The following is a 25,911-nucleotide window of genomic DNA, read 5'->3' as shown; positions in this document are numbered from 1 at the left end:
GTATAGCATGGAAAAGAGCAAAGCTGGTGAGGGAATATGTGAAAAGGAAAAAGAAGTTGATTAAAGTCATTCCCGTCCAGGTTTTTCCAATCTGGTGTCCAGATATGTTAGAACTATAATTTCCAAGGAACCTGGAAAGAGTTGGGAGGATGATTGTTCAAGGACAGGAATAGGCAACTTTTGGGGGCTATTAGACACAATTTAAATGGTTAAGGCACATCAGTTGCAAATATCTATTCCCTGAGACTAGTCAGCTTTGTTTCTTCTCCTTTCTTTATGGAGAAGATCCTCTCTATTGTTCCAGCTTTCTTTGTTACTTTTTTTCTGGGTAAATGATCACATCCCAACAAACACTGTGCTGCACCCATCCTCCATGATTGTGTTCCCCAAATGCCAATAAAACATGTGAACATAGTTCATAGCTATAAATAAAGATGACTATTAGAACTGGTTGAACACAGCACGTACCCTCCCATTTAATTAGGTTTTTTTAAAATGTTGTCTGTCAGATATCAATGAAGACATTGATGTCTTGTATATCCTTGAGCATCAATTCCATGTGTTTGATGTAATATAAAAATCTATTCAAAAGGAATTTTCTCTTCCAAATAAAATAGCAATAAATTAACAGAAGAAAAATAAAACAAAATAAAACAGGAAAATAAAGCCAAATGAAGCACAGTAGTGTTGTTCCTTTTACTGATATTAACCAAGACCTTTAGTTTTGATTAAGTTGAAGTTGAGATACAATTTATATAAAGATGTTTCCAGATGTCAGCTTTTTCAGTGACAATAATAGCCAACCTAGAAACAAAAATAAAAGAAAAAAACTTATAGGAAATTTACCTATTATCAATGATGATTATTGGAAGCTACTGTTCCTAGGTTTATTTAGTGGTAGCTGTTATTCCTACACTAATCTTGACAGCATACTTGCCAAGCAAACTTCTGTTTTACAGGATCTTGGCTTGTCAACATGTAGTCATCTGTAAAATCAATGATTAAAACTAATATTAGGAAGTATTCCTAATTGTATGATGGATTTTGCATTGCAAAATGAAAGCAATCAATCCTGGTCATGCAATATTTCTTTCATCCCTGGTTCCTGAGCTTTCTATCTCAGCCTCCCCTGACCTGGTGCTCTCCAAATGTATTGGAATATAAATCCAATTCCAATTCAATGTGCTGGGAATTCAGATTCTATGACTTGTGAAAGAAATCGGGTTGAAAAAGGCCTCTGTATTACATACTGTATTCTAGAAGCGGTATTTTTTCTAACATTTTTTTCCAAACTCTGCAGCTCTTGGCAGAAAACCCGAGTGTGATTGTTTTCAGTATGTTTCAGGATTGATTTACCATTTGATTTATTTGTAACATTCATTAGCCAAGTGCCATGTTATGGTGTTCAAAGAAGCAGCCTTCATTAAACCCAAATTTATAAATTCTCATAAACCACAAAAAGTCTATTGTTGAGGCTTCTGAGCATTGCCTGAGAAGTAAGAAAGATTAGGAATCACATACTGGTAGGTTTTTGCTGCTCTTTCCTCTTCATGTCTTTTCTCCTCTACAAGCATTATTCTTAGCTGTCTGAATGGATGAAAACAGAATTGATGGCTGGCATCTTAAAGTTGTCAGCAAGGCTGGCCAGATTTGGCTGAAGGAAAAGAATAACCAAAGGGTCTATCTACAAGGACAGCCTTTCCCAACCTGATGTGTTCCCAATCTGAGACAACAATTGTCATCATCCCAAGATAGCATTTCTATCTTGGTGCAGTAGGAGTTGTAATCTGATCCTATCTGGATTGTATCAAGTTACAAAGGTGGCATTAGAGCACGCATTTTCCAGATTTCTCATCTTTTTAAATTTGCATGAATTTTGGGAACTTTCTTCAAATCTTGATAGTACTTAACTAAATTTTTTTGTGGAGAACTCAGCTCATCCACCCACATGGGCACCTGTATCAGTTCCCAGCTATCATGTATCACCAAGCCAGTGATGGGTTCCTACAAGTTCGGACTGGTTTGGCTGAACCATTAGCTCTGACTGCAAGCCAAGAGCGAACCAGTTCTCTGTTTCTGTGAAAGTGGGCCTGCCCACCCGCCCACGGGTTATACTGATCTTTCTTTCTTTCTTTCTTTCTTTCTTTCTTTCTTTCTTTCTTTCTTTCTTTCTTTCTTTCTTTCTTTCTTTCTCTCTCTCTCTCTCTCTCTCTCTCTTTTCTTTCTTTCTTTCTTTCTTTCTTTCTTTCTTTCTTTCTTTCTTTCTTTCTTTCTTTCTTTCCAAAGCTCAGCTGATCAGTGGTGGCAGATTGAATTGCCACTCCTCAGCTGGTATCCTTGTTCCTTTCCTTATTTGCAAGGCGAAAGTTCAATTTTTGCTAAACAGCGCGCACACACGCATGTGAAGTTAACCGGTTATTCAGCCGGTAGAAACCCACTTCTGCACCAAACTATTTTCCCAGTAGGCAGGCAACCATCTCTTTAGACTTTGTTCACTGTATCCCAATATCATTGAGTAACATGATGCAAGAGAAATTCAGACTAGCTTCATGTTCATAGCATTGTGAAGTCCTCCTTGTGTGTTGGCAAGAAGCCCCTGTAGAGCCATATGGCAGTACTTGTAGGAATTATTATACAAAAGGTGACGATGAATCAGATTGAACGAAATGACACAATGGCAAAATTATACGCCTGAATTAGAATGTCTAAAATACTAGGAGAACAGTTTTTCCCTGAGGCAAGTCAGCAACAGCAAAACAAAAGAAGCAAACTTAGTACAGCCTGAATTTCTCAATGAAGACCAGTGGTGGGTTTCAAAAATTGTTCGAACCTACTCTGTGCGTGTGGCCTCCTTTGTGGGAGTGGCTTGCTGCCCATGTGACCGGATGGGAGTGGCTTGCCGCCCATGTGACCGGATATGAAGATGCCAACAACACTTGTCAGAACCACCTTAAATTACCTCACACACAGCACTGGCATGCATAAGAATATGATGTAAACTTGTTTTTTAAAAGGCATCTTTGGTTTGCGTTAAAACAACTTCAACACACGCAATGTTCTGATTGCACCGCAAATGCAGTAGTCATCCTTACCTTTCACAGAGGCACTGAGTTTTATAAATATGAGCATGATAGTGTAGAATAATCATATCCAAGGACCAGTGGTGGTTTTCAAAAAAATTTGGAACCTCTTCTGTAGGTATGGCCTGCTTTCCGGGTCCACTGGTGGAAACTCTTCTAACCGGTTCGGTAGATTTGACGAACCGGTTCTACCGAATAGGTGCGAACTGGTAGGAACCCACCTCTGATGAAGACAGTACTTTTCCTACATATCCGTTAATAGTCAATGAGTGCGTTCTCACAACATATGGAATGAAATGCCCCCGTTGAGAGGCAGACCGACACCGATGTTCCCAATCTTTGTTCTGTCAGATGCAGCTCTTTAAGCAAAAGTTTACCTTGTCTTCTAAACCTGAAATGGATGCCATTTTGGAATTGGAGAAACCCGCCTCTGTAACTTAGAACTGTGATAGCTTAAAATTCCAGTTTTTCTAAATGGCAGGCATTTCTGATCTAGATGGTATAGTAAACATAAATTCCTGATTAAGAACTGTGTGCAATCGTGGTAAAATGGTAGCCGACATGCACTTGTCAATCTAACTTTAGGACTTCTGCAAACATACCAAAGCCTCTGCCCCTTTCACCTTCACAATGCTGAGGGAGCTTAAATTTGCTTTAGGCAGCGATGTAATGACAAGAAACTTCATTTGAATTTGAGTGAATTGATTGGATTTAAGGCTCTGCAATAAAAGCTCCCAAACTGGCTTTCCGGGTCCACTGGTGGAAACTCTTCTAACCGGTTCGGTAGATTTGACGAACCGGTTCTACCGAATAGGTGCGAACTGGTAGGAACCCACCTCTGATGAAGACAGTACTTTTCCTACATATCCGTTAATAGTCAATGAGTGCGTTCTCACAACATATGGAATGAAATGCCCCCGTTGAGAGGCAGACCGACACCGATGTTCCCAATCTTTGTTCTGTCAGATGCAGCTCTTTAAGCAAAAGTTTACCTTGTCTTCTAAACCTGAAATGGATGCCATTTTGGAATTGGAGAAACCCGCCTCTGTAACTTAGAACTGTGATAGCTTAAAATTCCAGTTTTTCTAAATGGCAGGCATTTCTGATCTAGATGGTATAGTAAACATAAATTCCTGATTAAGAACTGTGTGCAATCGTGGTAAAATGGTAGCCGACATGCACTTGTCAATCTAACTTTAGGACTTCTGCAAACATACCAAAGCCTCTGCCCCTTTCACCTTCACAATGCTGAGGGAGCTTAAATTTGCTTTAGGCAGCGATGTAATGACAAGAAACTTCATTTGAATTTGAGTGAATTGATTGGATTTAAGGCTCTGCAATAAAAGCTCCCAAACTGGCTTTCCGGGTCCACTGGTGGAAACTCTTCTAACCGGTTCGGTAGATTTGACGAACCGGTTCTACCGAATAGGTGCGAACTGGTAGGAACCCACCTCTGATGAAGACAGTACTTTTCCTACATATCCGTTAATAGTCAATGAGTGCGTTCTCACAACATATGGAATGAAATGCCCCCGTTGAGAGGCAGACCGACACCGATGTTCCCAATCTTTGTTCTGTCAGATGCAGCTCTTTAAGCAAAAGTTTACCTTGTCTTCTAAACCTGAAATGGATGCCATTTTGGAATTGGAGAAACCCGCCTCTGTAACTTAGAACTGTGATAGCTTAAATTCCAGTTTTTCTAAATGGCAGGCATTTCTGATCTAGATGGTATAGTAAACATAAATTCCTGATTAAGAACTGTGTGCAATCGTGGTAAAATGGTAGCCGACATGCACTTGTCAATCTAACTTTAGGACTTCTGCAAACATACCAAAGCCTCTGCCCCTTTCACCTTCACAATGCTGAGGGAGCTTAAATTTGCTTTAGGCAGCGATGTAATGACAAGAAACTTCATTTGAATTTGAGTGAATTGATTGGATTTAAGGCTCTGCAATAAAAGCTCCCAAACTGGCCACAGACCAGTGTTTCTCAACCTTGGCAACTTGAAGATGTCCGGACTTCAACTCCCAGAATTCCCCAGCCAGCATTCGCTGGCTGGGGAATTCTGGGAGTTGAAGTCCGGACATCTTCAAGTTGCCAAGGTTGAGAAACACTGCCATAGACATTTCAGTGTATCTCATTGTTACTCCACTTACTAATTTACAATGTGTTCATCAGGGGGCCTTGAGCTTTCTTTCTATTTGGGACAGAGAGGAGCTGTTGGTAGGGTTTATCCTTTGGAAGACTGCATGATAAAACTGCTGATGCTACTGCCACTTCCACCACCACTGCCCATTTAAACTAACCATGTGATTGTTTGTGTTTTTGCAGGCAGTTTCTTGATTCGGATATGCCTAGGTATTATTTGTGAGCTTTCCCATATATTTTATTTCCTCTCACGCACCTTTTTCAAATCAGCATTGGGTTAGCAATGCTGTAGATTAAACTTACTTCCACCTACCTGAACACACCAGCGTCTTCCTTTCTTTTTTCTCTTCTGCATCATTGGGCTTCTTTTTGTTCCATTTTGTTCCTCGGTTGTTGCTTTTTGTAAGCTTTCTTTCAAAGGCCAGTGTTTTTCTTATTTCTCTCTCATCCATATATACTCTCTTTGGGCACTGGGGAATGGGAGATAGCATTTTTTTCCATTTGGTTTCCCTCTTTCCTCCCCCACTCTATCTCTGCCAAAAAATGCTGGCTTGGCCTGTCCGTACTGAAACTCCTCCATCTCCTGCTTCTGGCTTTGGCAGTGACACAAAAGGAGTTGAACTGATGCAGGCTTCATGAGATGCTGTGCTCCGTGTGACTGGGGATGAGAGAGGAGATTAGGGTAATCCCAGGATGGGGTGAAAGAGCCATCAATGGAGGGAAGGGGGTTTAACAGGCTTCCTAGGCAGTCTTCAGTCAGATGTGGGTGCAAAAACTGTTCAAAATGCAGTCTGAGGTAACTCTACGAATTCAAGTATCAAATGGATTGCATGACTTGGATTGTGACAATGATTAGATATTAAAGCATCCCAAGGAGCCAATAAAATTGCCAACTCTGCATGCTAGGAAGATTGGAATTTACTGAAGATAATTCTTTAAAAACTGATACGATCCTGCTGGTCTCACTGGCTGCAGGACACTATGTTAAGAAGGAAAGCTATGCCAGGCCAGAGAATAGGATCAAAAGAGCTAGGTTGTGATGTAAAAGTAATTCTTTAAACATTTCCCTATTCCCTAACCCCAGTAGACTGATTTATTTCTTTTGTTGAAGAATTTAAAATCAAACTAGAAAAGCTAAAGTGGAAAATGGAAAGAAAAATTGGCTGGTTTATTTAGTTTAGTCTAGTATTTGAATTAGACCTATTTTGCTCTCTGGAATCTAGACTTAAGACTTAGCATATGTTTGTTTTAGAGATGTCAGTGATAGAAAATATGATAAATAAGGATAAAATATCAACTTTAGTTGCAAGTCAGTATGCAATTACTGTAACTATATTCTTAATTTATGAGGTCACTGTAAGAAATACAATTTTATTGCAGTGCTTCCTAATTAATCATTCAAATTTAAAAATTTGGTACCAAAAGTATCATTAAAGATAATTGGCTGGAAAATACCATGGATAAATTGGACAAGACAGATGTGGCCGCTGTGATTTATGGCTCAGTTCACTAAAATTAGAAGCATTTCCTGCCTTGATGCCAGTATTTTTGTTCCTTCCTCTGTAGTTTTCTGCCAATTTGAACTGAGTTTCTGTTGTCTATTCTAGGCACCATGATGGAACTGGTTTCCATTAATGGTTTCTTATGTGGTGTGGGTTTATACAACAAAGTTTGCATCAGACTTTCTATGATGATCATCTGAAAGATGAAGTTGATATGGCTTTTACCTTTTGAGGATTAGAAAGGATTATTTTATCACTATTAGAATGAATATTTCTAATTTAGGACTTCCTTTTTCAGATCCATTTGGATTTATTTATTGCTATATTACTTCTCATCTTACTATAGCATTTTTGCATGGAACACCTTGCTTGTTCCTTCTTGGTGATTAGGGCATACAGTAGTTTGATTTGATAAATTAAAGTTGCTGAATCCTGCTCAATACAGTATCATTGCTCAGTACTGCTATGAGAAGCTGCATTTTTTTTTAGGGAAGTACTATAGACTGAAAGGGTTTTTTCCTGTAAATCTTACCTTCATGAAATCATTGTAGCACAGCTAATTTCATGCATTCCAGATGTGCAAAGATTACAACTCCAGGCTGCCAAGTGATTCAGAGAGCTGTAATCCCTACATGTCTTCTAAGCAACAGGTTGGGAGAGACTGAAACCCAATTTTCATACTGGAAATCACAGTTCTGATAAGAACCTGCTTAAAGAAAATTTCCTTGATTTTTTAATCTACAGATAATATAGATTTAAAAAAATCTAATTGAATCACCAGGACTATTAGACTTTCAGCTAGGAAACAAGAGGGAAATATCCAACACAACATTCTGGGCTTCCTATTGTAAACATGTCCTTCTACTAAGAGATTGAAGAGAGAACAGTATTGTAACTAATTATGGCTGATCTCTTCAAATCTCTATGCATCTCTGTGTAGCTGCCTCTCTGGGTGGCTTTTCTCAGACACCTATAAACAATGTTTTCTGACATTTTAATTTCTTTGTGTATCTGTACGTGTGTTTGTCTTGGGTTGCCTTCCACTTATAGCATTTCACTTGGAAATGACACTAGGTATTTTTGTCTCACTTTTCTCTCATACCCTTGCTTGATCTCTTACTGGTTTCCCCCCTTTTCTCTTCACTTCTACACTCTTCCTGTCCTAAACTTGTTTCCTTCCTTTTGGAATTTGTCTTTGACTTGCTCGTGTCTCAGTGAACTTAGCTCTTTTGGTTTTTGCAAAATGTCTGTGAAAATGTCTGATGTGTAAAATGGGGTAGTTAATTGTGCATCAACTAATACTCAGATCCTCTTTACCAAGAGTCAGCTGTTGTTCTTGGTAATAGATCTATTGTTAATAAATTATCTTCCAAAAGGTGGATTGGTGTTTCTTATGATTAAAGAGGCTTCTGACTATGTTGATACTGAATGTTGGTGATAGTGGAATGCCAGAATATTTTTAAAACTTGAGGATGCTCAGATGAAAATGAGAGAAAGAGGAGAAAGAGAAAAAGTGCCAGTATTTTGATCATGTCTGGAAAGTAATTTCTGAAATGGCCCCTGGTATATTAAAAAAATTAAAATTGATCCAAGCATGTTTCACAAGAGAAACACTATTGTAAGTGAAAATGTGATTGAAAGGGTATAGGTGGAAAATTGGACATGTGTTCTAATTATCAGAATTGCAACCTCCTTTGGGTGTTCCAACATGACCAGAACAGCTAGTATGCCATGGAATTTATTCTTTATGGAAATCTGGATTTCTGAAGGGGCATAATATCCCATAGCACTACAGGATGCTATGATTATGGACTGCCTAAATAAGCTAAGTGTTGGTTTGTCCAAGTAATATAGACAAGAAAGCCTGAAGTACAGATAGCCCTCAACTTACGATCATAATTGAGCCCAAAATTTCAGTTAAATGAGACATTTGTTAAGTGAGTTTTGCCCCATTTTACAATCTTTCTTGCCACAGTTGTTAATTGAATCACTGGAGTTGATAAGTTAAAACCCAGTTGTTAAGTGAATCTGGCCTCCCCATTGACTTTGCTTGTCGGAAGGTCACGAAATATAATCGTGTGACCTTGGGACATAGCAACAGTCATAAATATGAACCAGTTGCCAAGCATCTCAATTTTGATCACATGAGCATGAGGATGCTACAATGGTTGTAAGTGTGAAAAGTGTTCATAAGTCACATTTTAGTACCGTTGTAACTGTGAACAGTCACTAAATGAACTGTTGTTAAGTCAAGGACTACCTGCACAGTCTGAGTGGGCTCCAACTTTCATATACAAATGCAATGGCTTGTATAATGAAGGTTGCTCTAATAAGCAGATATTCAAATATTGAATGAGAAATGGGAGTGACTGTCTTAGTTATAACACCCAGAGTACAGGAAAAATCCAAATCCAAGCAAGCTCACTCTTCTCATTAGAAGTTTGGATTTTAAATTATCTACTCACTGTTTTTTGGAAGCATTAGTTTTATTCACAGATGGGTCACATAAATTCATTTATCATGAATGGCACAGCAATGTTTCAGAACTTATGGACTAATATCTAATGTGTAGAAGATATTTTTCACCCTAAGGATTAAAGGTATAATAGTCCACAATTTTGCAAATTGTTATGTGCAAAAACAAAAAACCATGGTAAATGGTTACAAGGACTTTGTAACAAACCTCTGCCAAGGTAATACTGAAAATGTTTCTGGCGATGTAGAATTCAAAGCAATACTGAGCATCCTCACTTTGTATTTCTTTTTTCTGATTATGCTTGCCAAAAATTAGTATCTCCTTCCAATGGAAGAAAGATTATTTATTTTAACATATTTGACTGAAGAGATGTGGCCTTGGAGTGCTTTGGGCAATACTTTAAGATGACCAGTTATTTCCATATCAAGGAAGGATCTTTCTCAATTGCTACCTAAGTGCGTTTGCTTCTTCCCCACTCTCTTTTAGATGGCATCTTAAATTGCATTTTTGGATGATCTCTGGTGGGAATGCGATGGGGGTAGTGCATCCATCCTGGGCATCACAGTGGCTGCAGATACCATCAACCATGGAGTTGAAAATGGATAGAAATATATTCTCTTCCTTTGGAAGGTTCTCTTCCTTCCTTTGGATCTGATAATAGTTGGTGTTGATTGGGAATGAGAGATCTCACCCTCCATTCCAACCAGGGGAGAATTGTTGCTGGTGTTGCTGTCAGTTCACTTTATGTGCGTTGCACATTCATGCACAGTTGAGTGTAAATTGTTCTGTGCATGTGCAAAACATTAAAAATGATTAAAAATCTAGCTGGCAACAGCAGTGGTGACCGGAGAGCTGGTTCGGGGGCATGGCCAGCCTGCTGTCCCCACGGTTCGGCGACCCAATCCCAATTTCCCCTACCGGTTCACCCAAAGGTAGCAACCCACCTCTGATTCCAACTATGTGGATGCCATAGATTTTGGTGTTCTCTCCACACGTTTAACAGTTACATAAAATTACTGGTTGAGATCATCAGTCACCATCATCTCATTATCATTATTAAGGGACTATTAATAGGTGATGATGTTCAAATGTACTTCCCTGCTCCTGGCTTACTAAGTGATGCTGATGATGTCTTGTCCTGGTGCCTGGAGGCTGTGGGGTCCACCCTGTGGAATCTTATTCCCTCTTAAGTGAAGCTAGCCCCAACCCTTATGTCCTTCCAGAAAGTCTTCAAAACATGGTGCGTGTGTTTTTTTCACAAAGTCTGAGGATTCCCTGATAGTAGGGAACCCACACTGTGGCTACATCATGCATAGCATTCCGATTTTAGTCCCTGCCCCAGTCTTGATTTAAATAGTTGAATTGTTTAAATTCAATTTATAATATATGTGAATAATCAGTTTCATTATAGGCTGCCCAGAGCTTCCTTATGTGAAATGGGCAGCTATCTAAATAAAAACAGTTCCAAAATAAGAATAAGTCAATAGATCTCACAATTGCTTAGAATCATTTAGTCAGAAGAATGGATCAGTGGGGGTACTATTTATGTCTGGCATACTCTCAGCTCTAATCCTGTTTATTATTTGATGCCCCATGTTTATGTAACTCCCTTTTCAAGTGCTGCCTTCCTCTTTCCCTGTTTTTCTGTCTCTTTCCAAAATGATTTATATCTATATGAAACCATTAAAAAAATAATTATCATATACCCCAAGACCTTCCTTGAGAATTCCCAGTGATGCTTTCACTTTTGCCTTTCAAACAAGATATTATATTTAGGGCCAGAGTACTCCAGTATGGCTACATCATTCAGACAGATCTATGTGTGTGTATGTGTAAGTGTGCGTGCATCTGTGCATGTTTGTGTTTTGTTCCTATTAATAATGTTTCATAACAATTTATAGTCTTTTATTAACGTGGTATTTTATTTTTTCTGCTGCAGGACTTTTTACCAGTTTGAAGCAGCGTGGGATAGCTCCATGCATAACTCTTTGCTCCTGAATCGTGTTACCCCTTACAGAGAAAAAATCTACATGACCCTCTCTGCTTATATTGAGGCAAGACATATCAGTGCCTTCATAATGCTCTCTGTGCAATTGTCAGATCCACATTGGCATCTGCAAGGCTATGTTTCAAAATTTGTATGATGCCAAGCATAACTTCATGATCCAAATCCACCCTTTTCTATATGCATATAACCAGGAATATAGAATGATTTGAGATAGTGTTTAATACTTTGTTATCAATGATATTCAGCCTTGGCTGATGTTGAGAAAGCTACTGAGGCCAGATCAGATTAGGAACTTTATGAAAGTGAAGCATGTGGGTTGGATTCAATATTCTGTCTAAAACCCCATAAAAAAGACAATAACAAATCAACTTTTGTAGGAATACAAGAAAATTACACAGATATAGAAATGAATCACCAGTTTAAGCTTGTTTTTTTTTAAAAAAAATCACTGTATATGTGAAAGAGAGACAGAGCCTGGGGTTAGAGTCAAGAGAGGAATTAACCTGGAGTTGTTATATTCCCACAAACAGTCCAAGTCCCGCCTCTCTTGAATTCAGTTAACTCTTATCTAAACAGTTTAGTACTGTCCATTAGTAGACTAAAATCTTGTGTATAAATCAACTTAACTGGAGCTTAATGTGTGGTCCTTCAGGCCTAAGAGTATAATAAGATTATGCTTTCATTTCAGATGGAGAACTGCACTCAACCTGCTATCGTCACCAAAGATTTTTGTATGGTCTTTTACTCCAGAGATGCCAAACTCCCTGCTTCTCGATCAATCCGCAATCTTTTTGGAAGTGGAAGCCTTCGAGCTTCAGAAAGGTAAAAAAGGCCAGAAGGCAAGCACATCTTATTGGGATAAAGAATATATTCCTGATCAACTGACATGGAAGCTGTAGGTGTATTTATTCGTAGACATTAACTATGTTATGTTCACTGACTTAACTTAGGGCTGTTAGGCTCCATATAAAACTTTCAGCTTAACATTAAATTTCCCCAAAAAACAGAGTTCTGTCCTCTCATCTTGAAAGATGAAGTGGAGTAAAATGATTCCTTGAATGTACCATATTCATAAGAATGGTGTATCTTCTGTTATCTTGTTCTGTTTTTCACTTTCTGCTACAGTAACCGTGTGACTGGGGTCTATGAGCTCAGCCTCTGCCGAGTTGCTGATGCTGGCAGTCCAGGTAAAAGATTTTGTCTTTATGAAAGGGTCTCCATGAGATTTTGGGCTTATACTTAAACAAGAGGGATATAGCTTTAGAAGGCAAGACTTAATTGTTGCTATAACATAAAAAATTTGAATGTGTTGCACATGCTTATAGAACACAGCTATGCTGAGTAAAGATTTCCTCTGTAGGTATGCAAAGGAGAAGAAGGCGTGTGCTGGACACCTCTGTAGCCTACGTACGAGGAGAAGAGAATTTAGCTGGGTGGCGACCCCGTAGTGATAGTCTCATCTTGGATCATCAGTGGGAACTGGAAAAACTGAGTCTTCTACAAGAAGTAAGTCTCTAGCCTGAGGCGCCTGATAACTGTCAATTTCACATTAACTTAGTCCTGCCCAACTAATGGGCCAGGTGGCAAGAGTAGAATGATGTAGAATAAAATACTTAAAATGCTCTTCTCCATCCTGGATGCCCTCTAGATGTATGGATTCTAAGTTCCACAATTCTCCACCTGGCATGCCATTTCTAATAACGGAAGGTATCAATTGCAAACTCGCCTTTCTTTCCATAGGTTGAGAAAACAAGACATTATCTGCTCTTGCGTGAGAAGCTGGAGACAACTCAGCGCTTAGGTCTGGATTCCTTGTCCTCAAGCTCCAGTGAAGATTCTGATTCCCGTAGCACATCATATGTCTCATCTCCAATCTCTGCAGATGGTACCCCAGAAGGGAGGCCTTTACCTCTTGATATTCCCAGTGAGAGACAGAAAGAACTTGCAGTCAAGGTATAGAATACAGAAGGTGCCTCTCTGCTGGGACGGGCTGGAAAAGTTGGCTTCATATTTCCTTTAAGTCTAGGATCCAATGGGTATTTTTGTACCTGCATTCTGAAGGCATCTAAATATTCTCTGCAAGTTCCAGTAGTATTTTTTTCTGAAAGTAACAGTCATTTCTGAGTGAAGAAATAACATTTTTATTAGGAAAGCTTTCTCAGAAAAGAGCATTTCCTTAATTTGAAGGCCCATTGAGAATATCTGTAGATTTCTACAATACTGGTACATGGTGGTAATTTCCAGCAGCACTAGTTTTTATCATTAGTTATAAATACTTGTTTTGTGCTGTTACAAAAAAATATTCCTTTCCCCCACTTCTTCAAAATGTTGAACCATTGATTGGAGTCCTTATTAATCTTTGCTGTTCTGGATGACAGAAAGACAGGAAGACTGTCCATAGGAATAAAAGTTATCCAGACTTGTTCAGCTACAGGTAGTGCTCACTTAATTACTTGTCCAATGGTTTAATGACCATTCAAAGTTTTGACTGTCTTGGAAAGAGTGCTTGACAACCCTGTAAAGCAGTGTTTTTCAACCTTGGCCACTTGAAGATGTCTGGACTTCAACTCCCAGAATTCCCCAGCCAGCGAATGCTGGCTGGGGAATTCTGGGAGTTGAAGTCCAGACATCTTCATGTGGCCAAGGTTGAAAAACACTGCTGAAAAGCACTTTTGATTGTTGTAAAATGAAATGCTGCCCCAACCCCCATGGTCATGTGAGGCACTTGTCATCTTACATTTACAACCAGTTGCAGCATCCCCTGGTCATGTGACTATGATTTGCCCTTTTTTTTGCCATTTTCTGATGGAAAATGGTAAAAAAAAATGCCCATTGGAGATTCTGGATTTGCCTAATGACCACATGTTTTACTTAATGACAGTGGTGAATCACTTTATGATTGTTCTAAATGCAAAATCAAGTCAGGTAGTGTGGCGATCCTCTAACGCCACCCAATTGTGATGGTAAATAGAGAATTACCTATATGTTTAATTTTTGTTCTTGTCAGAATCAAAACTCATCTTTCTCTTTCTCCATTTTTTTGCAGTGCTTGCGCCTTCTTACACACACTTTTAACACAGAGTACAGCCATAGCCATGTGTGTGTCAGTGCAAGTGAGAGCAAGGTAAAATAACTTCTGTGCTTTCATATCTATTTATTAGTCTTATTATCCCTCAGATTTTAAAACCTAATCCATTTCAGAATTGACTCCCAGAATACCGAATAAAGCTAATACAGCTCAGAATACATTGGATTTTGGGGCCAAAAAGGAGACTAATCGATATACAGTAAAATGTCAAATTCTGATAATAGTGAAATGATGGAATCCCAGCAGATCTGAAATGTTCTCATCTTGAACTTCTACTTTGTGTTGTGAGACAAATTGCAAGTTGTCCTAGAGGGCTTATTCTAACTTCATTCTGATGTCCTAAACATTTCTCTTTCACTACATGTACTCCCTTTAGAACAGGGGTGTCAAACTCCCCTCGGGGCTTGACACTCAATTTCATTGAGGGCTGCATCAGGGTTGTGTTTCACCTTGGGGTGGGGCAGGTGGCATGGTCAGGGTGTGCGTAGCCAGCTCAATGTCACTTGTGTCAGGGGCGCCTGTAGTGGCCTGAGTGCTCAGCTAACAAAAAGGGGGGGCGAGCTCCATTTTCGGCTGTGACTGCCTCCTGCAACCCTCTACCAGTGAAAATGGAGCTCAGGAGGGCTGCCAAGGTGGCGCAGTGGTTAAATGCAGCACTGCAGGCTACTGCTAGATCAGCAGGTCAGCAGTTCAAATCTCACCGGCTCAGGGTTGACTCAGCCTTCCATCCTTCCGAGGTGGGTAAAATGAGGACCCAGATTGTTGGGGGCAATATGCTGACTCTCTGTAAACCGCTTAGAGAGGCCTGAAAGGCCTATGAAGCGGTATATAAGTCTACTGCTATTGCCCACGGCCCTCCCCAGCTCCATTTTCACTGGCAGAGGCACCGCAGGCCAGTCCTTCGCTGTTTCCAGGGTGGCCCACAGACCAGATCTAAGGATCCCACAGGTCAGATCTGGCCCCCGGGCCTTGAGTTTGACAGCTCTGCTTTAGAAGAATAAATGATAACTGAGAATAATTTGTAGACATTAGGATGCTTTTTTTCTGAAATGGTCCTGAATATATAGTTGCAAAAGTGCTGAAGCATGCAACCAAGATTTGGAGATATTTGTTTCCAGACAAGCATATCCAGTGACAGATTCTTTTTATATCCAGCTATCTGAAATGTCAGTGACTCTGCTGAGAGACCCCTCCATGTCAGGCCTTGGTAGTGCAACTTTGACCCCCTCCTCAACCTGTCCATCCCTGATCGAAGGCCATTATAGTGCTACAGAAGCCAGGTAAGAAAGCTGGCAAGGCTAAAAATGTCGGGGTTGTTTATGTATCAAAGGTACATTATTTTACTATGAAAAATAAAGACCATAGGTCAAAATGTAATTGAAGTTACAAACCTGCTTTTTTTCTGCAGAACTCTCCAGCTCTCTTCCAGAGTAGAAAGTCCAGAAATTGAGCTCACCATCGAAGGAGAGAAGAAGAAATCTCCTGTTTGTGGGCCCGAGGATGATAAGGAAATCCAGCGCCTATTGGTTCCTGATATTCAAGAGATTCGGGTCAGGTAAAAACTATGGGCAAGTGGAACAATTAGCAACTTGACCGAAACTGTGAATTTTATTCCAGTCATTATGAGGTGGATCAGATTATCAGAGGAATCATCTCATTCCAATTATATTGACCCATCCCAACCGTCAGTCTCCCAGATTTGCCAGGGACCACAAAATTGCTCCATAGGGTTGATTGTTGAGCACACACTGTGATGTTTGTATGTAATTACTAAGTGGGATGCCAATGTGTCTCCTCTACAGCCCTATTGTCTCCAGAAAAGGCTACCTACACTTTCTGGAACCCCATACAAATGGGTGGGTGAAGCGCTATGTGGTGGTGAGACGCCCCTATGTGTACATCTATAACAACGACAAAGATTCTGTGGAGAGAGCAGTCCTCAATCTCTCATCAGCTCAGGTGGAATACAGTGAAGACCAGCAGGCAATGCTAAAAGTAAGAGCAAACTTTGTTCAAATAAGTGTCCCCACAACAGGTTGCTTTCTTTACTTACTTTTCTAGGAAATACTATAGTAAGGCTGTTTTTGACATAACTGTAAATAGGAACTAGGTTTAAGGCAGAAAATCACTATGGTTAAGATGATTATTGAGACTATCAGATAAACATACTGTTAAAGTGATAGTAACCACTTTAAGAGCCAGTTTGAAGGCAGGAGACTGTGAGTTCTAAAACTGCCTTAGCCATGAAAGCTGATTGGGTGACCTTTGGCTAGGCATTCTTTTAGTTCGATTCCCATCACAGGGTAGTTGTTGTGGGGAAAATAAGAGGAGAAGGTGTGTTGGATATGTTCGCAGCCTTAAGTTATTTATAAAATTTATATTTATAATAAATATATCAATAAATAATTTGATGAATGGATTTTTTGGGATTAGAACAAATAACAAAACCTATCCTCATTAATGTAGGTTGCAAGTTCCATATTAGCAAAATGTGCAGCAAATATTTTAAGACCAGGACTGTTGCAATATGGATTGTTAAGACTGCATGCATGGAAAATATGGTTCAATAATACAATAATACAATAGCAGAGTTGGAAGGGACCTTGGAGGTCTTCTAGTCCAACCCCCTGCCTAGGCAGGAAACCCTATACCGTTTCAGTCAGATGGCTATCCAAGCCTCCTAAAAGCTATGCAGGGCCATTTTGGTGAAGGGGGTAGGGTTTCTGGAGGCAAAAAATGCTGTATTCAGTGTATAAGACGCAGCCAGATTTTCAGCCTCTTTTTTGAGGTAAAAAGATGTGTCTTATACTCTGAAAAATCTTGTTCTTCTATGAATGAGTCTAACTAACAACTTTTTACTTGGTTTAGACCCCTAACACTTTTGCAGTGTGCACTGAACATCGTGGAATTCTGCTACAAGCAAGCAATGATAAGGACATGCATGATTGGCTGTATGCATTTAACCCTCTCCTGGCTGGATCAATAAGGTAACTGAATGCCTTAAAGGACTCCTCTTTAGAATGACTTTCCAAAAAACATCTTCTTTGTGTTGCACAAACAGCTCCCATTAAACTTGCTGGATAGCTGGTATAAAATTATGGAAGAAACCAATTGAAAAAGGCTTTTCTCGAAGAAGAGTAAACTAGTTCATTTATTCCTGTACCTGGGTGGAAATTTGAAGTGTAAATCCTCTTTTTTTTCTCAAACCTTTACATTTGTTCTATCTTGGCTTCTCCAACAGATCCAAATTATCAAGACGAACAACAACCCAGGCAAGAATTTAACTTAAAAGAGCTGCCCATCTCAAATAATCCAGAAAAGTGAAATAATGGGTGCTGTTGGAAGATCCCCATCTGAAAATTGGAATTTTCCTGTCATTCATCTCCTCAGATGCCTGTGCCACAGAGTGACCCATCATGAGTTACAGCTTCATTGGGCAAATTCATTTCCCTTGTGTAATTTTAAAAGGGTAGTATTCCCTGGAATTCTTGCACATAAGTGATCTTCCACTCTCCTCTTTATTGGGTGGCTTATGACTACTAACAAAGCAAGAGCTTTTTTCTTTCCTTCTGTTTTTTTTAATTCCTAAATCAATTGTTCAATTTAAAGAGATAGGAATTTGCAAGAGTGAATGTTAATGCTATTTAAAGAGATACAAGTGATAGAATTATGTGCTGCTAATTCATTACTTACCGTTGACATTTTACAAATTACTTGATAGAAAAAGACTAGTATGAGATTATATTTATAAAGTATTTATTTCTATTTACTTCACTGAAAATAATATGCATTCTGTTAATCATGTGTTTTGGGGTCTTCCCTAACTTATGCATGTTCCTGATGCTGGACTGCATTTTTGGTAAAGGAAGAGATACCCAAAGGAGCCAGGGTGATGATGCAAGAAGAATCCATCTCTGTTTTATGTGGCTATCTTTATTTTCTTTTCAAGCTGCATTTGTTGTCTGGACATTCCTTTCCAGTTTGTTTAATTAACAACATTCTCCCGCTCCTTACCCACTTCCCTCCACTAATAAACAGTTTTTGTTTTTTAAATGCTGTGACTGAAGGCAAAGGAACAGCAACAGAAAATGGAGGAAGCAGGGTTTCCCCCCCCTTTCTGCTGCTTTTTTTCTTGTAGGGTGGCTTACATTTTTCCATTGGATAAAATGAAGCTGTAAATTTATACAAGAGCATAAGAAGTGACCTGCTGGATTGGACCACTGGCCAATCTAGTCCAGCAGCTTGTTCTCACTGTGGCCAACCAACTGCACAAGGAACTCCACTAGTTTCCCAGCAGATGGCCTTCAGAGGCAGTCACCCTGCTATAAAGGCTAATAGCCACCAATCCCCACTGTTTCTATGAATTGGTCCAACCCTTTTTTGAAACCAGTCAACTGGTAGCCAGCACCACATATTCCAAGCAGAATAATTTGTGAAGGAAAAGTTTAAGCAGGTTCTCCTCCCAAGTATTATTTTGCTCCCAGAATATTACTTTTCATTAATTAAAAAAGAGCCCATGAAGAGGGAAGAAGTATAGCAAGCGCTGATCTTGTCTTAATAAGGATGAACAGCTGGCACTGAACATGTGCTGTTCCTAAAAAGAAAACGCTGGTGAGAGAGCTGCTTAATTCTTCTCCTGTTGCCAAATATTATTCATGGCATGGAACAGTTTTTCTCTACCCTACTGCCCTCTCACTGAGTTAGGGCTGTAGTTCCCAGATTTCCCTGTCAACATGGTCAAAGTAGCTCTACATGCATGGAAGATACCAGATGAAAGAAAGCTAACAGGACTGGGAGAAGTTAGAATGCTTCTCATTAGTGATGTCATAGATACTATTTAATTATGGTATAATATAGCCATTTGAAAGAGTATGGCTGCACTCTTTGAGAAGGAAGGGTGGACAGAAGGCGACATACGCAGTGCAAACTCAAGAGATGGTGTCTAGTCTTCCCACAGTAAAGAAAGAACTACTATGTGTTGGTTGCACTTAAAACTGATTGTCTGAAAAAGATAGTTTGTTGTTTTCTTTTCTGAGAAAAGTAGATTTAGAGAATTCAGTGGGAATATAGCAAAGATGAAAGGGATCTTTATGCAGGAAAGGGTATGCCTTTCTGTCACTATAGGAAGTGAAGCTGTTAAAAATCTCCTTCAAAATATACTTGTTATCTCACTACTTTTTTTCTTTTTCAAGTGTTAGAATTCCAAGTGGAATGGACCAATTGGAAAATGAAGCTGACCAAAGCATAGACACTGAAAAATAAATCAATCCCTAGCACTAAATACTTGAGGAAGATATTTTCATTTTTATTAAATTTTTAGAGTAATCTTAAAAGCAAAAGTGTTTTATCTCAAGAGTTCTTGTTTTTGGTGATTTTTTTAATAAAATGGGTATCTATGTAAGCCAAACTTTGGCAAGCCTCTGAAGATCCCCAGCCCTTCTAATGTATGTTCTTAGGAATGTGGCATATTTCACTAATAGTGAATCTTGATTTGCACAGCATGGATACACTTTGGTTTCACTGTCTCCCACTTTTTTGTTGCATCCATTGGTCCTCTGTGTGATGCCCAGATGAAAGTTTGTTTAAGGATATACTGTTTGAATTTCATGTGCATGTGATGTGAGATGTGTGAATATAAAGGCAAGAATGTCACAATCCCTTTGGCAAAGTGTCCCAGAGGTACAAAATACAGATTTCAGCAGGAATAACTCCAGAATCCTTTTATAATGTTGTAGTCTCTGACTGGAAGATACTTGCTGGGTTCACACATTATCAAGCCAATTGCTTCTTTTTAGCTTACATTGTTGTGTGAATCCAGAAAATGTGGATTGTTGATGTTTTATGATTTGGTGTGTTGTATAAAATTAGTTAACTGTGATTTATTCTGTAAACCATGACTTAATGGTGTTTGAACGCAGCCACTATATAATTGTGAGATTTTCTACATATTTTTTTCTGATTAACTCTCTTAAGATAGCATTTCTTTCCTTCAAGAATCTCCATTCTTAAACGTCTATAGGACAGAGCCTAGTAGATTCAATCTCTTACTGATCTGGGGTCAAAATTGAGCATCATGGACCAACTCCAGACATTGCTGAATTGTAGCTACCAGCTGCTACCTGAAGCATAGATAATGATGAAAGATGTTGGAAGCTGTAGTTCATCAAATCTATGAGGAATCCAGGTTTCCATTCTTTTACCTAATGTAAACACTTGTCTTGCTCTTTTAAGAATTATTCTTAGCACTAGTTCTTAATTCTGATCAGTCAAACACAAGTTTGGGTGTTTGGGACAACTATTTGGGCAGAATGTGTTACCCTAATTTAAATGCACAAGAAAGGTATTTTTACTGCCCAATCAGTGAGAAGATTTAAGAGTTTGTCAAGTGACACTTTTATTTACTTTAATCTTCATTATTTACTCTTTGTGTTTGCAAAATAGCAAAGAATTATAATCATGACTTTAAAAACAGCCTTGATGGGCAATTTTATTCATTTCAGCTTTCCAGCCTGAAGCTGCTTCCAGACAATGTGTTTACAGTAAAATTGTGTGTCTTGTTCATTCACATTTAATGAGGAATTAACACCCAAAAGTCATCCTCCAGCAACCCTTGTGTTTTTCTAGTGGTGCTCCTGCCTTTTTTTAAACTGAAGAAAGTAACACTTTAGGGAAAGGAATAAATAAACAGTAACATCTATTTGAAGCTGTGCTGGCTGGGAAAACTATCTAAATTAAGACCATTAGAAAGACTTGTCACCGAGGTAGGAGATTGACATTTGGGAATGCCTTTCATTTTTGTATTGCTTGCCATGAATTTATCACTGCAAGGCAAGGCCAATTTGTCTTTTATAGTGCAGTTCCTTTTCTCAAAATGTTTTGCCGTTTAACCCTTCTTATTCATTTAGTTGTTCTTAAAAAAAAATACCCAAGGCAGGTTAATGCATGTTTGATTTAAAACAATAGTTTCCAGTATTTTCCTTTACGCAGATACATTATCAGCAGAGGTGGTATTCAGCTGGCTCAGGCAAACTCGTAGTGGCACCCCTCCCCTGGCTAGTGCATAGGCAGAATGAACACACGCTCACAAAATGCACACAGACAGGGCGAACTGATAGTAAACTTCTGTGAAACCCACCTCTGATTACCAGCAACAGTTTTGGGTAGCACCATATTAATCAAGGACTAGCATTGTAATGCTTGTGGACACCAGAAGACATGACCCTTATAACATCCAGAACTTATATCATCCAGAACACTTCAAAATTAAATGTTTTTCTTTTTTAAAAAATAGCTGAAATCATACTATGAAGTTTGGGGGTAAATGTGCCAAAATTTGGTTAACTAATTAACCTTGTGCTATTTTTCATTTTGGTACCCATGCTAAGTATCACCTAACATTCTCTAAGCTACAGATGGGAGCCACGTATCTCTAAAGCAACTCTGCTCTTGGTTATTCCATTTGCAACAACTTTTCAAATGAAGCTGGGAGATATTTGTTCCTTCTCAAAAGGAAGTTTTAGTAACATCTACGACATAGAATTTATCTATTTAATTAGACAATTTTGCATACTTTGCTATATATTTAAATAGTTGCATTACAGCATTTTTGTAGCAAATAATTGAATTTCAAAAAAAATTAATCCCATGCTCTGATCCTGAGATGATGATGATAATGATTGATGATAAAGATAGATGATAGACAGACAGACAAGATAGATAAGATATGTAGATGATCAATGAATCGTACTATATATCATCCTAATTCTGGAAGCATGCTAAATCTAAACATTAAATTATCTCATGGAAATTCAATTCTATTTTTCATTTAATGGTGATTCTTGCTTTCTTATTTAATATGTGGCCTATCACCCACCAAACTAATTATTTAATTAGACCAAATAAAACCTAATTTGTAAGCAGCAAATGAGCTCCATTGAAATTTAGGTTTCCTAAAATCTCTAGCTGCTGGAAGCCAACTTGAGGAAAGCATCTGACCTTGGGCATACTTTCTCTGAGAAACAACCACACTTCGTAGAACCTACAAATGATTTCTAGTTAGCAAGTTTCACAATGTCCAGTGGAGCTTTCTCCTGGGTAAGTGTGCAGAAGACTGCAGGCTTAGTCATCTTAAAGTAATGCACTCTTGTTCTTTTTGAATCTATACTCTGTATCAAAACGTCCCTAAATGTCACCTTCTGTGAATACTGTATTGCACTATAGAGCCGATATTATTCCCACCCAGCACAGTTCATGAGATGCAAAAATCAAAAGGATCAGAATGATGTCCTTATTATTGAGATAAAATCAGGTAACTGAAAAGTTTAGTTCCTTGTACAATAAGAAATTGTCAGATATTTCATTATAATAACAATGAATGAAGTAGTTATGTCAGTATTCTTGCTTGTATATATTTAGCTCTTCAAATTAAGCAGTCAATAAATATGTACTATCAATTGCACTGAAACTGAAAAAGGGAAAATGCTCGAGTGGACTGTGGATGGATTAATAGTGGACATGCCTTAGGTCAGCCAACCTGAAGAGCATGTCCCTCTATGGTGTGATTGTTGGGTCAAAGCTTGATCTCATGCTTTATTTCATGTTTCTTGGGCCAGCAAACCTACAAAGTACATGAGAGTTTTGAGATCAAAGGTTTGATCCAAAGCCCTTAGATCAGCAGAAATATTTTGATCAGAATGTAAAAATAGATAAAAATGAGTTGGTGATTTCTGATCTCAGCAAATTGACTGTAATCAATTATCATATATCAAGCAAGATGCAACTTTCTGCTGGAGTTAATATCCTCAAATGATTGTTATTTATAATGGGGTAGTAAAGACCTAATTACCAGCACATCATCTTTCTTGGCTTCTGTGTGACTGAGGGTGCTGCTTCATTCATTGCTGAAAAAAATCAAGCTGCTAAGAAATAGTATCCAGACTTCAATTGAAATAGATGAATCTATGTTGATTTACTGTAATCCTTCTGACTTTGTTTGAATGGAAATTTTTAAAATGTTTTTGCAAAGTACTTAGTTCTAGTAACAAAAATGCCTTTGTTGAAAAGAAAATTACTATTTGTTTCCCCCCTACTATGTTAATATTTTGGGAGTCATCAATAGGAAACTTCTTAACATGAAATGCAAAAGGATAAATTTTCAACTCTGCTCTTTCTCATAGTCCCATATCCTGGGTGGCAATCTCAAGAGGGAAATTAGTTATTATAACATGATGTAATAGAACAACACTATGGCATTATAATAACTCACACATTTCCATAGAATATACACTTTAGAGGTTGATTTTTATTTACTGGGTGGCACAGTTTTCTGTTTCTTCACCTGCACACACTAAATTAAGGGAGACATTTATTCCATAGAGAAGTTCTTTCTATCACCTTCCAGTAGATTAATCCAGCATGTTAGATTTGAATATTATCATAAAGCAACAGAAATGAAAGGAACATAATTAGCCAATAACAACAAATACCATAAGGAAATTGCATACCTCTGGTAACTTGCGGCTATAACACAAGACATTTAACTGTTTAATATACTATTACTGTCTCTTTTTCTGTCGTGTATTCAATTGCATATACAGTACAGAGGGTTTCTAACATTCATAAGCTGAGATTCAGTATCAAGATCTTTCTGTATAATAACAGAGGTTATAGTTATTTTAATTTTTCTTATTTTGCCTGTGCTTCCATTATCCAGTTTGTCTACATGAGTTCTTCCTGTGATGCCATCTCCAAATGCTGGGAGACTATTTCTCTTGCTTTGTACAGTATATATGTGATTGCTGTGGGAACACTCTTTACCACTGTATAAATAACAATACTGAAGTAATGAGTCTAGTTTTCTTGATGTCTTAAATTATGAGTGTTGGAAATTAGGGTCTTAAACTGTTTGTGTACACTTCAGGCACTGTTCAGATAAAGAAATAAATGTGGCATTTATGCAAAGGCTAGGTGGTGTTTTTGATTGTTTTCTTAATCAAAAGTGCTATATCATAAAAATTATTTGAACGCCAGAAGTAACCAGAAATAAACATATGCTGCAAAACAATCTCTTCAATTTATAAGGAAAAACTTCATGGAATGGTTAACACTGTGTTCAAATGATACAATAAATCATACTGTGGTTTGAAATAGTATGCTGTCCAAAGCATGAATAGTCTAGATCAGTGGTAGTCAACCTGGTCCCTACCGCCCACTAGTGGGCATTCCAGCTTTCATGGTGGCCGGTAGGGGTTTGCTGCAACTCTGCTATATAAATTTTATAAAGTAAAGTTACTTCCCTACTTTATAAATCACCATTACTGTGGAACCGGTGGGCGGTTATAAAATTTTACTACTAACAGAGATACAAAAGTGGGTGGTAGGTATAAAAAGGTTGACTACCCCTGGTCTAGATTGTGGCCATCTCTTCAAACTGACATAATTGATTGATATTACATAATAATTGATTACGCCTCTATATATAATCGGAATTTGGCTTGGTTAATTCTTTGTTTCTCAAATCCTCAATTCTAGCAGCAGAAGCAGCAGCAAAAATCCATTCCTGCAGCAGCATTTCTGCAAGTTTTTTTCAGTTTCCATCTTCAGCCACAGAGGCTCCCCCCCCCCATTTGATAGGGTTGAGGAAATGTTAGTTTTCCATAAATGAGCTAAAGAACCTATCGCAACTAGATGCACTACACACAGAAAAGTGCTGGATACAGATAGTTTGGTACAGACTGGAAGTAATCTATGATTTCCATAAATTTCTAACCGTTTTAAGAGTTCATCATCACATCCTAGTAGCAAAAATCTGTATGTAATGTAATTAAGATGCTGAAATAGAACTACACCGTAATAAAAGTGTTACCCAAATTATGTCTAAGTAAACATTTTAAAAAATCTGAGCAAACTGTTTCCAGTGATGGTCTGGTCCCCTGCCTTGTTCTCTCAACTTGTTGCTTTCAGTCACCCATGCTTCACTACTGTCACTTAGTTAAAATTATGGTTATCGCATCTCGGCTGGAAAAACCTGAAAATGCACGAAGCTGCTTTTACGATTTTTGCAGTCTAAATGTGGACACTCTGGCTATTAAACAACAGTGCTTGCTGTTTAAGTTAAAGGGCAAACTTGGCGTGGCTACAGAAAAGTCCAGTGACATCATCACCTGCTGTGAATCCTCTATTACAGGGGTGTCCAAACGGGAACTTGAAGACTTGTGGACTTCAAGTCCCAGAATTCCCTAGGCCAACCATGCTGACTGGGGAATTCTGGAACTTGAAGTCCCAAGTCTTAAAAGTTCCCAAATTTGGACATCCTGCTCTATTACTACAACCGACCAGCCATGAGTCAATTGAGGGCTACTCGTTCTGTTCCGCCCCGCAGGAAGCGCGGGCTACTCGGGCAGCAGCTGTGACACTTCGAGTTTTTAACCTATGGATTATATCCAGCTATAACCTAATCGTTCTCCTTGGGGCATAGGGAGCGGCGGCCGGGAGCCTTCCAGACATACAAGACGATCCACCTTTGGAGCTACGGGGACCACAAGCGGTGGGCTGCGAACGCCAGAAGCTGCAGCGCTTCCCCAAGCGGAAGAAGGCCGAGCTCTGGCGGA

The 25,911-nt window shown here is 38.7% G+C and overlaps 1 protein-coding gene across 1 annotated transcript in view; it reads left to right on the top strand.

Moving 5' to 3' along the window:
* Positions 1-17,646, top strand: part of KIF1A (kinesin family member 1A) — a 97,391-nt gene extending 79,745 nt beyond the window's left edge. Inside the window, exons 38-49 of the mRNA XM_032225371.1 lie at positions 5,412-5,438; positions 11,146-11,260; positions 11,903-12,036; positions 12,340-12,401; positions 12,575-12,720; positions 12,955-13,167; positions 14,261-14,338; positions 15,458-15,582; positions 15,711-15,857; positions 16,105-16,297; positions 17,171-17,289; positions 17,544-17,646. Coding sequence (XP_032081262.1) covers positions 5,412-5,438; positions 11,146-11,260; positions 11,903-12,036; positions 12,340-12,401; positions 12,575-12,720; positions 12,955-13,167; positions 14,261-14,338; positions 15,458-15,582; positions 15,711-15,857; positions 16,105-16,297; positions 17,171-17,289; positions 17,544-17,586 — 1,402 coding nt within the window. The 3' untranslated portion in view covers positions 17,587-17,646. The remainder of the gene's footprint in view (positions 1-5,411; positions 5,439-11,145; positions 11,261-11,902; positions 12,037-12,339; positions 12,402-12,574; positions 12,721-12,954; positions 13,168-14,260; positions 14,339-15,457; positions 15,583-15,710; positions 15,858-16,104; positions 16,298-17,170; positions 17,290-17,543) is intronic.
* Positions 17,647-25,911: the final 8,265 nt, after the last annotated feature.

Source organism: Thamnophis elegans, chromosome 10 (assembly GCF_009769535.1).
Source record: "Thamnophis elegans isolate rThaEle1 chromosome 10, rThaEle1.pri, whole genome shotgun sequence".
Classification (NCBI taxonomy): Eukaryota; Metazoa; Chordata; class Lepidosauria; order Squamata; family Colubridae; genus Thamnophis; species Thamnophis elegans.
The sequence above is the reverse complement of the archived record's forward strand: the minus strand, read 5'-3'. Positions and strand labels throughout refer to the sequence as shown.